Source organism: Crocodylus porosus, unplaced genomic scaffold (assembly GCF_001723895.1).
Source record: "Crocodylus porosus isolate Cpor-Errol unplaced genomic scaffold, CroPor_comp1, whole genome shotgun sequence".
Taxonomy (NCBI): Eukaryota; Metazoa; Chordata; order Crocodylia; family Crocodylidae; genus Crocodylus; species Crocodylus porosus.
The window spans coordinates 13,397,066-13,409,187 of NW_017728928.1; the positions used below are offsets into that span (position 1 = coordinate 13,397,066).

At 50.9% G+C, this 12,122-nt stretch overlaps 1 protein-coding gene across 1 annotated transcript; it reads left to right on the forward strand.

Annotated features, from left to right (window-relative positions):
* The first annotated feature begins 1,190 nt into the window (after positions 1-1,190).
* Positions 1,191-7,496, forward strand: AANAT (aralkylamine N-acetyltransferase). The gene is made up of 3 exons (XM_019542657.1): positions 1,191-1,704; positions 3,745-3,899; positions 5,820-7,496. Exons 1-3 carry the CDS (start codon positions 1,548-1,550, stop codon positions 6,123-6,125), a joined length of 618 nt encoding a protein of 205 aa, XP_019398202.1. The 5' UTR covers positions 1,191-1,547; the 3' UTR covers positions 6,126-7,496.
* Positions 7,497-12,122: the final 4,626 nt, after the last annotated feature.

Sequence of the window (12,122 nt, forward strand, 5' to 3'; positions counted from 1 at the left end):
TGTCCCCAGTCATGGAGTCTCTTGTAGAGCCTTCTGCTACTCATACCAAACCAGGGAACCTGATGGCAAAGGTGCTATAAAGGCTGGAAACTGGATGAATTGCAGAATCAGGTCTAGCTCTGGAGGATCAAGAGACAGATTATAGCCATGCAGGTGGTATCTGTCCTGGCAAAGTCCTTCCCTGTGCATTATAGGCTCATGCTTATGTCTGGTCTCTAGCCACAGCCCATTCGTATGATAGAAAACAGGCATTTCAACTGGAGCTGTCAGCAGCTCCTGGAGGAGGGAGGGCACCCGTGCCAGACAAAGGCAGATGGCAGGGCATGCGTGAGAACCAAGGTGGCCGTGCTGGCCTTGCATCCCCATCGCTTGCACTCCACTCCCAGCCCAGTTGGAAACTCCAGCTGGGCAGATTTACAGTCCCCTGCCCTGCTAAATAGCATTTTTGGTGGGTTTCCCCCTCCACACCTGATAACTCCCCCACGACAGCCTAGCACACAGCAGCTCCAAACTCACCCGCTCTGCATACCACCTTCCTCCAACCCCTTGACCCTGCAGTGGGACAGTCTCCCCTCCTCAAAGCAGGAAAAACCTTGGCTTCTATGTCCAGCTTGCCAATTGCTCAGTGGTAACACGTGTCAGGGGACAACCGGGACACAGATGTTCCAGACTTGAGCCAGGAAACAACAAGCAGAACCTGAGAACAAGGAGTCAGAAGCCCAGAGCTACACAGAGAAACAAGGGTGCTGAAAAGGCTGCTGTTTATAGGCAGGAAGCTGCAGGTAACTAGGGTCAGATGGAGGCAGTCAGGCCAGGGGCAGCCAGACCTACTCGGGCTCCCAGGGCCAGCTGGCACTAGCCAGCCTGCCTGCTGCCCAGACTCCTGTAAGGGTATCCCAGGAAGCAGTAGGCCAGACAGCTCGGAGGGCCCAATGCTCCACGGTGCTCAGCGGCTTCTGTGGGGCTCTGAGCTGCAGCAGTCAGAGGGTGCACAGCACCTTGTGAATGCCCAGCCCCAGCCAGGATCAGGCTCTAAGAGCACTTGTGCAGCCCCCAGATCCAGCTTTCTGGTGACCGGAGCGCGACGTTCTCTCCCTTGCTCACGTCAGCACATTAACCTTGCCCATCTCGCCGCCTCTAAAAGCCACAGTTCCTCCCTGTGCTCCGTTGTTCCCACCCGGGTCTCCAGCAGCCGGGTCACTGCCTAGTGTTCCCGCACTGCTGGTGGTGGGGAGGTGGGCTTTGGTTCTGCAGCCCAGCCCATGCATGGGCCCCAGCGCCATGACGGGACAAACCTCATTTACACCAGGCAGCACCGATGCCTAAGAGCCCAGGAACATTTGCATGGGCTGGCCAAGCTGCTGTGCGAGCACGTTCAGGGCTTGGTATGTGTATATATAGAGCGAGGGAGGTACACTGCCTAATCCCTTGTGGCTCAGCAGGTATTTCCAGCCCCTGGCTGACCACACCAGGGAAGATTTACTGATATAGCGACTTGCCGGTGACCAAAAGGCATTTCCAGAGGGCAGCAGCACAGGAGACGGGAGATGTCGGTGATCAGCGCCCTGCCGTTCCTGAAGCCCGTTCACCTGATGTCTCCCCGCAGCTCCCCTGGCCGCCAGCGCCGACACACGCTCCCGGCCAGCGAGTTCCGGTGCCTCAGCCCCGAGGACGCCATCAGCGTCTTTGAGATCGAGAGGGAAGGTAAGGACCGCTCTCTCACGCTGCCCTTCCTTGCCAGGCCCCTTCCTAGGTTTAGAGCCCGTCCCTGTCCTCTAATAAAAATGCTAGAGCGGCCATGGAAATGTCCCTCAGGGCTGGAGACTACACAATTAAATCACACCTGAGAAAAAGCTGGGGATTACCACCGCAGCTTTCATAGAAACCGAAGCCCGAAGAGCTTTATGGAGTCAAAGGCAGGGAGAGAATGAGCCACCAGCCAGGCTGGGAACACCAGGGGAGTCTCTAGTGTCAGCTCCATTACAACAGCTGTGTCTGAAAACTCATCTTGCCCTTCCAAAAACAGTCACTGCTCCCTGTTCTTCCAGCCCCCAAGCTCAGAGAGAATCACAGAGATGGTGGTGACTTTGGGGTCACTAGGAAGGAGGCGGCTTGAGGGTGGACTCCTGCTTCAGGGCCACGTCAGGGTCTCATTTTGTGCCTCGAGGAATGATGCCGGTGAGGCAAAGCCCTGGCCCTGAAGCTATGTTTTTGGGACACGTGAACCTGCTCCCCAGACAGGCCTCCTGCTGTCAGATGCCAATGCGCACCTCGCAATGGCTTGGAGAGCACTTGATCCTTTTCTCCTACTACGCTAGCAAGGGCAGAGTCACCTGGGCCAGGAAAAGTCACCTACCCCCCGGCCGTGTACCTCCTGCACATTGCAGCCATCTGGACCAGACTTGCTAGCATGAAATAATCTTCTTGGCCTCCGCCCCCAGCAGGGCACAGACTAAAAGCTTCTTAGATCCAGGAACATTTGTAGTCAGTCCAGTTATTTTTAGGAGGATTCTCTGAGTCTTCAAAGCCCTGAAGGTGCTGAGCCATATCCAGTGTTGCTCCCAGAGCTACACCCTGGCTTAGCACTGGATTTAAATTTTGCTGTTTGTTCCTTCTCATGACCATTTCTAAGGTGCGCCAGGAAACCTGCACCGCCAAAGACGAGTCATTCCCAAGAGGAATTCGGCCGAGACTCGGACAAAAATGACAGGTTACCCCAGCTGTTGCTAGAAGGCAAAAGGTGTTCCTGAAGGTCACACGTTTTGGGAGCGCAACATGCTTTCACCTCTGCCCCAACTACCTATCATCAGCCCTTCCCCAAGCTTTGGCAGCTATTGCATTTCTAAACCAGCGGGGTTTGGTTTTCCCCATATCAATTAGTAGGAACTGAAATGTGAAGCTACATAAACCTTCATGCCTGGCTTGAAACCAAACCCCAATGCTGCAGGAACGATTGAGAAAACTGCTGGCAGAACAGGTTCAAGTAGCGAGTCGTGATCCCGTTGAGGACTTTTCTGGGGTCTGAGCTGTGTGGATGAGAGAGCAGGCATCAGTTCAGAGGGTGGTCCTGCAGGGAAAATGGAGGGCTTCGCTGCCCAAGGGTGAAGCACCCAGTCTCTAAAAGGTAGGTAGCTGAGGAAGGGCACATGAGAAGGGGTAGCCCTGCTGCTTCTGGCTGCTTCTACTGAAAGCAGAAAAAGGCTCAAGTTGTTTAGAGCTGGATCCAAACTCCCAGACTTAAGAGCATAGGACTAGGAAGGGGCCTCTTCAGCCACTGATCTCAATCCCCTGCATTCACAGGCAGCCGTTCGCCTAAGGATTCACCAAGACAGCCACTTCAGACTCGCATACAGCTAAAGGGCACAAGGCCAGAAACCCCCTACACCACGTGACATCTAAAAACAGGGTCATGAGGGCACTGCCATTGCAGCGACAGATCTAGCGAGTTAACTCGTGCTCAGAGGAACCTGAAAGAGGACCATGCCTCGGTGCAGTATTCTTCCCCCCTCCCCCTCCCCGCAGTCTGTGCCAGTCCGACCTGGGGGCAAAACTCTTTCCTGACCTGCCATTTGGCAGCCAGTTTGGTCCCGAGTGGAGGAGTGAGGCCCTCTAGCCCAGTCCCTCTGGGCCTTCAATCCCAGGCTTCTGGTTCATGCCCGTTATGTATATTAGCATCAATTAGCCCAAACCCAGAGGCGCTGTGGCTTAGCTCTCTTTTCACGTGGCCTTTTTGTTCTTTTCCAGCATTTATATCTGTTTCGGGCGATTGCCCTCTGCACATGGATGAGATCCGACACTTCCTGAACTTGTGCCCAGAGCTGTCACTTGGCTGGTTTGAGGAAGGCCGGCTGGTCGCCTTCATTATAGGATCTCTTTGGGACCAGGACAAACTCAGCCAGGTAAGGGCGGATCCCAATAGCTCCTCTCTCTTCCATGTGCTTTTCATGCTTGGTAGCAAGAGGAGGACAACGACGGATCTCTGGAGACAGGAGTCCAACAAACGTAGGTGGGACTGCTCCTCAGCCAGGGGTCACGAACAGTGGCGGGATGGTCACAGTGGTGTCAGTTTATCAAGCTCTGCAGCTTTCCTTGGAAAGCCAGTCAGCGAGACCACGGGCCCCATTTTTCAAGTTAGAGACATGAGTGAATTATATTCACCTAAGACATCCAAGAGGACGGTGCCGTGGTTAGAGCTCGACCCTGGGACTTAAGTCCCTACTGAGCCTCAGATCTCCTAAGTGACCATATCCCTCTATGCCTCAGTTTCCCTAGCTTAACACAGGGATAATAGCCTTGCTTTCCCTCACAGAGGGCTCATGAAGGTAAATGCATTGAAGATGATGAGGTGCTTGGATACTCTAGCAATGGAGGCCCCCTGATTTTCTAGATAGGGGGCAGTAGGTGGGCTCATGCCCCCCTGCCCCAGTGAATGCAGGGCTGCACCCCATTGCACAAGCTCTAGTGGGGGAGGCAGAATCACAGCCTTAAAGAGCTTACGCTGCAAGAGAAATGGGTCGAGGGGAAAGAGGAGTACAGCCTCTGGGCCAAGCGGTCAAAGTCATTACTCATCACGCTATGATGGATGTAAAAGCTTCCCCCTTGTCGCTAGTAGGCAGCATAGCAGCTTGTGGAGAGGCAGTTGCTTTGAGGCCCATGTCGGGATCTGTCGTCGCAGGAGCGGGGACGGGTGAGGCAAGCAGAGGAACTAGGCTTTGAGACGGATGCTCAGCCCACATCGTTAGACTTTGCTGTTAAGACATCATCTTCCATTTTGCGGCCTCAGTTTACCCCTCGTTGCATCCTGGGATTGCCAGTTACATCCCATTCCCCTTCCCTAAATAACTCCCCTCTCCCAGTTGCTTAACATGCCCAGAACAGCTCCAGACCCGTGTCTGGATGCCAGGACACCTCCAGCCTTCTGACAAGCAGCAAAAATAGAAGCGGGAGCTCAGTTCTCCCACTCAACCAACCGAAACATGACCTCACCCAGCCTGCGAACAATTAATTGCAGTGCAAACACAGCCATTCCCTTAATGACAAACACACTTACTGCTTATAAAGCACTTTTTGACTTCGAAGCACTTTACAAACTAATCAATTTCTGGCAGCCGTGCAGCACGGAGTGGGTGTAGCAGGGGAGGAAGAGGGAGTTCTTGGAGTGCTAATCTCTGCAGGATAACTCAATTTCTCTGAGAGTCTTCTCATCACTTATTTTTATTGCCTTTGCTATTAAAATGTGCTAAGTAATTTCCAGAAGTGATTGTTTTAGCTTTTAAAAGCCCCATTACAATTACATGTAGTTAAAAGTAATTAAAAAAAAAAATCCATAAAGACTTCCTTGGGGAGGGAGTGAGCTAACTTTTTGGAGTGGGGGGACAGAGTCAGGACTCCTGGGGTCTTTGCCTAGCTGTCAAACTGTCCAGGCTTCTCCGGGCTTGATCATCAGGAACAGCTGAGCAGGCGCTGCTCCCATCAAAGCCATTGGAAGACAGCAATTGAAGGCTCAGCTAGTCAGGGAATGAAGTCAGGTCCTGAGCTTTCAGTGCCTCAGTTTCCCCGTATGTAAAGCAGGGATAGTGGGAGGGAGGCTCCGAGCCTTTGCTTAACCTGCATCCAGGCAGCACCTCTCCTCCAAGCGCCTCACAGAAACGGGTGTGAAGAGGGCTGCGCCCCTGTGAGACCGTGGCACTGCCCATTCACCCCAGCTGAGTTCAACCAGCTGCCAACAGTCATCCTACACACGCTTGAGTGGAGGGGACTGCAGCAGGAACCAACCTCCCTCTAACACGCTTTGCTCCATCCCCTCTCTCTCTCGGCAGGACGCCATGACTCTGCACAAGCCCCACGGCACCACGGTCCACATCCACGTGCTGGCAGTGCATCGCACCTTCCGCCAGCAGGGCAAGGGCTCCATCCTGATGTGGCGCTACCTGCAGTACCTGCGCTGCCTGCCCTACGCGCGGCGGGCTGTGCTCATGTGCGAGGACTTCCTGGTCCCCTTCTACCAGAAGTGTGGCTTCCGGGTGCTGGGCCCCTGCGAGGTCACCGTGGGTGCATTGGCCTTCGTCGAGATGCAGTGTGCTGTGGGGGGCCATGCCTTCATGCGCAGGAACAGCGGGTGCTGAGACACCCACTTCCCCTCCAAACTTGGATGCTTCTCAGGCAATATTCCAGACCTTATGCCTACCCCTTGCAACAACCAGCGGACACTTAAGACTGCTGTAGCTCTGTTGTGCCTGGCAGTCTGCCTGGCTGCCTTTTAACCAGCAGCTAGAGACTGGCCCAAGCTCTGTTGTTTTGGACATCTTAACTGGTCCAAACCCCATAAGACCCATGGCAATTGCATAGGAGGAACCAAAATCATCAGGAGTGTAGCAAATGCCACTTCATCTTCTCCAACCCAATGCCCAGTAAGCAGGTGTGATAAGTGTTGAGTTGGTCCCCGCCAAGAGCATCCCTTAGTCCTTGCTTCTAGCTACCAGCTTTCAAGGCAACAGTGCTAGCAACAGAGCCGCAACAGCAGGTTAGCCCATTTGAGAGGGGGAAATATTACCCGAGAAGCAGCATAGCAGGGGGTCGATTAATTGATTCCCTCTATTTTCCCTTTCATTAATGGCCTTGGAGCCTTTGACATGAGGCAGGACCACGCTCTGCTGTGGCTGATGCATCTCTCACTGCTGACAAAAGCCATTCACATCTTTTCATGCTAGTTGTTCACTGTCATGTTCTGCTGAGACGTACTAAGTGCAATCTGTGCACACGTGCATGTGGTGTAAACAGGTTGAGATACAGACAGCTCTGCTAGGCTATGGCAAGCCTCCCCCTCATCCTTGCACTCCTGATGGGACAGGTTGACAAGTGATGGAAGTCTAAGAGCTGATGTAGTAGGTGCCCAATGATGGGTGTCCCTGTTCCAACAAAACAGAGCACCAGCTTCCAACCCAGCCCAAGGGATGCTATCAAAAATGCAGCGTATAAGGCCTGGTAGAGACCAAAATGACTTGCAACTGAACCCTCTCTGAAAAGCACAGCAAGGAGACAACTCCATTGCAGACTGGAGAGGCAATTCCCTTCAGCCACCCCTGCATGGTTACAGAGGTAGTTACATAAGTAGATCCATTAAGAAAGATGCATGCATGGATCTGATCTAGCGAAAAATAAATCAAAGCTACTGCTATAATGGGTCCCAAGAATCCCAGGTGGCAATCATTCCTACCAAACTGATTTCATCATTGCACAAATTGTTCAGAACTCAAGATAGCAGCAACACCTGGTTTTCTCCTTAAGAAAAAAGAGCAAGTGCTGTATCCCTCTTCACTATACAAACTAGCTCTGTAGGAAGACAAGAGCCTCTTGGATCCTGCCACCCTAGTTCACTGGACCAACAAAAGTCACCTGCAAACATCCAGTGCCGTGGTCTTCTAGTTAGTTCTTTTGTTAATCGGCAAATAAAGAACTATTTGTTGCGTTTTCTAATTAGGCTCAGGGCCTATTTATTTTGTCCTAGAATGCAATTCAATATCCTGTAATGGAAATCAGGTGAAAGGAGGGTATGGCACTCAGGCTGCATGCAGAGAAAGCCACAGGAAAAAAGCACCTTCTTTCTTTTTAGCCAATTCAGAAGTTTGCAGAAAAGTTGGGGATTGCCAGCCTGCTACACCAAGCAATGGCCAGCACACAGGTGGGGTACATAATGTAACAAGTGCCAAACTGGATCAAAGCAATCTCCTGCTATCTTGTCTCCAATGTTGTTAGTAGTGGATGTTTTAGAGGGAGAGCATATGGCCAGGTATATTTACAGTGATCCACCCTGTTGTACCTTCCTTGCATCCACCATTATTGGAGATGCCAGGGGATACATCCCTGATAGGTCTGTTTAATAGCTATCCATGGGAATGACAAAGTGCGGAGGTAAAAACACCACTCTGGTGGAGAAGCTGAAAGGTTTGGGAGCTTCCAGAACCAAACGGGAGGACTGCCCCCTCTTTCCACCCATGCCGCTGCCTTCCACTTGTTGCCCCAACAAGCATCTGGGCTTGTTGAAAAGTAAGAGGTGTACAGCTGTTGGCATGTAAGAGTCTTATCTGCTTCTGCAAGTAGTCCATAGCAGGTCTTGCCTTCTTGTCCTCCCTTCACAAGAACTGCTGAATGAGTTTTGCCTGCTGGCACTCAGAAATATTTGTCAGGAATAAAAGCAGAGTAACAAGTGTCCTAGGAATGTCTGCGGTCAGGAGGCGAGAGCTGCTTTGTAGCGAGGGACAATATGAAGGGGGCCGGTAGTGGTAGGTAGAGATCAGACAGTGCAGCAGTTATACTGCGGCAGCTCTGCCTGCAAATGCTTTTCATTCCCTGTGCCTGGAGGAGGGCAGCTCAAGGCACATCCTGTTCTCTCTCACTTGGGTCAAGCTGGCCATCTTCATTCCCACCAGTGCAGTAGTTTGAGTTTAAAGCAAGGATATGACTTCCTTCTGCCCCTACTGATGCTGTTCACACCCAGCATAACACATGAGAAGTTAACCAGCTTTCTCTCATGAGCCAGGGACACCATGGTCAGCCCAAACACTTAATGTCTTGGCTGGAGACACTGGCCAGGGAGTTGCACATATTATTACAGTAAGCGAGAGTCCTAGCCTAAATGCAGTTATACCAACAAAATATGATTTTGGTGGTAGAACTTATTTGGTTTAGGAAATGGGTATAATCACTCTTGGAAAAAGCATTTTGATACTGGTACTTACAGCACCTACCTGAGGATGGATGGACAGAGGGCAGAGCAAAGCTGACAGACATTTCCCAGCAAGGCCTTTGACCACTCAGACAGCTCCTGCCTGTTGGAGTACCGAAGTCCCTTGTTTAAATGACAGGACTTCTCAGGGTGGACAGAGTCCCAATACCTCCAAGGTAAAGTCATGAAACTCAGACACCTGAAGCAGGAGATGGGTCTTGCATATACTGTCTGCAGGAGCCGGGGTTGGAGGAAGGAAGTGTTCATTGTGGAAGTAGGTGGCTGCCCCAGCACTGAAATGGTAACGATCTACGCCTGGCATAGGCAATGTGGAATCTCAAACCTACTTGAGATGACCATAAACCACAAGGTTGTGTGACAAGGTAATAAGTAAAGCTAACTGCACTCTTTCTTGCATTAGTAGGTGCATCATGAGCAGGTCTAGGGAAGTGATCCTTCCCCTCTATGCGGCATTGGTCAGGCTGGAGTACTGCATCCAGTTTTGGGCGCCCACTTCAAGAGGGATGTGGATAGTCTTGAGGGTTCAGAGAAGGGATACTAGTATGGTTGAGGGCCTGCGGGTAAGATCCTATGAAGACAGACTGAAGGACCTGAATCTCTTCGGCCTCCGCAAAAGAAGGCTGAGAGGTGATCTTGTGGCTGTCTACAAACTCTTTGGGGGGGTGTCAGCAGGGAATAGGGGATACTGTTTATCAGGGCACACCTAGAGGTTCCTAGAAATAAATGGCCACAAAGTAAAGGAGAGTAGATTTAGATTGGATATCAGGAAGAAATTCTTTACGGTGAGGGTTGCCAAAATATGGAATACACTTCCAAGGGAGGTGGTGCTTTCCCCTACCCTGGAAGTGTTCAAGAAGAGATTACAAAGGCACCTGGCTGGGGTTATTTAACCCCAGCGCTCTTTCCTGCCTAGAGCAGGGCGTTGGACTTGATGATCTACAAGGTCCCTTCTGACCCTAGAAATCTATGAAATAACCACGACTGTCATCACTTGCCCATGACTCGGAGCACTAGTGAGACTCACAAGCACGTTGTCAGACTGAGGGTAGGAGCTACAAGTTCTTCAGAACAATATTGCAGGAACTCAGCTTAGGGTTGTTCAGAGTTCACCACCCAACCTGGCACCATCCATACAAACAGCAGCAGTGGGCGTTGTGGGCTTCTCTGTAAATACGCATTAGAGGAAGAAGAAAAACAGTATTTAAAAAGCACCAGGAGCGAGCTGTCTGGCAAGTTCCACAGAAAGCAAAACCTGGTTAAATTTGCACTAACAGATCCAGCGCAGGCAGACACTGCAGAAGGAGCTAGGAGGTTGTGAGCTTACAGCACATTAGCTATTCTGTACTCAATGCCTGTGCAAATGCTTTTAATCCTTTAATGACACTGAAGAATACTACAAACTTGAACTTTAGCTTACCTTGACATATATCTTGTTTGTGCAGCCATACCCCAAACCAATGAGGAAGAAAACCCATTTGTAGAGCACAGATTCTCCCCAAAGTGCCGCTTCATTGTGCCACGTAGTTTCATACAGGAGGGATCCAGCACCAGTGAAACTTCAACTTCGGTAGGCTTTGGCTCTGATCTAGATAGGTACAGCATGAACCACGTACAGGGTGAACTGAGAGCCAGGCTAGCGCACCGTGTTAAAGGAAGGTTTGACAGGAGACTTGGAAGACCTAGGTTTCAAGACCCTGCTTCCCCCAAGAGGTCCTGTAGGACTTTGAGGGCACTACAGACACACTCAAAAATGCAAAGGCAGCCATATAGACATAGCTAGCTAGCTCAGATGCAGCTGGGAGCACAGGAAGGGCTGTGAACTTTGCTCCCAAAAGCTGGATAAATGATTTATCCACCTGTGCTGAGCTCTGCCCCACTAGGACAACACTGTTAGAGCACCTGAGCTATTTTAGGTCAGGTACGTCTACACAGAGCTGCAGAACAGATGCACTCAGCTTCTCTGTGCCTCATCTCTTACATGCTCCAGTGAAAACAGCAGCACTATGCTTCCACACAGGGATGCTGTGACAGTAAGGACATTAAAGACTGTAAAGTGCTCAGATGCCGCAAGTAAGGAGTCTAAAATACCCTAGATAGGTACAACATACAGTGCTCAGTAATACATGGGAACAAAGCTTTAACGAGACCTCTCCTCCAGCTCTTGGCTGGGCATTAGGGTGAGGGCACCTTACTGAGAACAGAGGAAGCTGAATTTGGAAGATGCTTCAAAAGTAGTAGCTAACCTGAGATCCCCAAGAAGCCTTAATGAAGAGTACAGCCATAGTGCAACCATTTGTGTTCCACCAAGACCAACACATCAATTAAATAAGCATCAACCGTGTTTCTGCATTCCCTCCTTGCCATAATGGTGTCCTACAGAGCTCACCACTCAATCTAGTGTAATCCATACAATGGCAACATAGGTGAAGGCTGTGGAGCGTGGGCTTTTCCACAACTACACACACCAATTAATTGATTAGAGGAGGAAGAACACTGTAATATTTAAAAGCATTGGTAAAAGCAAGGAGACGTTTCAGGTTTTTTTTTCCCCCCAGAAAGAGAACTGAGAAAAGGTGTGGGACTGGAAACTGGCCAGCAATCCCGTGACTGAATGCACATACCCTATGAAAACTTGCAATCAGGCCAGGCACACTGGGATCACTGCGGAAAATGCATCTTCTTTGCTAAAGAAGGGGAAGGCTGGGGTCCAAATGCAAGGCCAGTGGGAGCAGCGTCTATTTAGAAAGAGGTGACCACAAGCCAAAGCAGCTGATCCAAGAGCAACATGTACTGGTTCCTCATTCGTTGAGGGCTAAGTGACACACAGGGCTCCATCCTTGCTTCACAGCTGGGTGAGAACAAGCCAGGCATGTATTATTCTGACTTTAACTGGTGCCATGTGCCTACCTAGTTACACTGGTGCCAGTTTTTCTGGAAAAAATTTCCAGCTGCTCCCTTTGGCTCACTCCTGGACATTATCACTTATGCATTGCTTGGGCAGTATGTGAGACCACGTGCTCTAGAAAGCACCGTCCCCCTCCTCCTCTGTAGCAGAAGGGCAGCATAGGCAGTGGCCATGAAGCCTTTCCCCTCATGGCTACACCAGAGTACTGGCTCTGGCACAAGATGGTAGTTTGGGCTCTTGCAATTATTCAGGCCTTCCCCTTGCTCCTGAGAAGGTCAGCTGAGGGGGTGGTTTGAAGTGCAGCTACGTATCTGTGGTGTGCAAGACTGACCCAAACCCTCAGGGCTCCCAGGACACAGAACAGGCCTTGCCATGACTGCGGCCTGACTCTGACCTTGGAAGTGAAGCTTGTGCTCCCATAAATCGACATGTTCTCCAGATCGGCTGAAAGGAGGTTCCTTCCACTGCTAC

What these genes read in the sequence shown, in the direction of transcription:
- AANAT (XM_019542657.1), top strand. Translation starts at nt 1,548, where the DNA reads ATGTCGGTGATCAGCGCCCTGCCGTTCCTGAAGCCCGTTCACCTGATG. An exon ending in CTTTGAGATCGAGAGGGAAG is followed by an intron (nt 1,705 to 3,744) that starts GTAAGGACCGCT and finishes GTTCTTTTCCAG; the next exon opens with CATTTATATCTGTTTCGGGC. An exon ending in ACCAGGACAAACTCAGCCAG is followed by an intron (nt 3,900 to 5,819) that starts GTAAGGGCGGAT and finishes CTCTCTCGGCAG; the next exon opens with GACGCCATGACTCTGCACAA.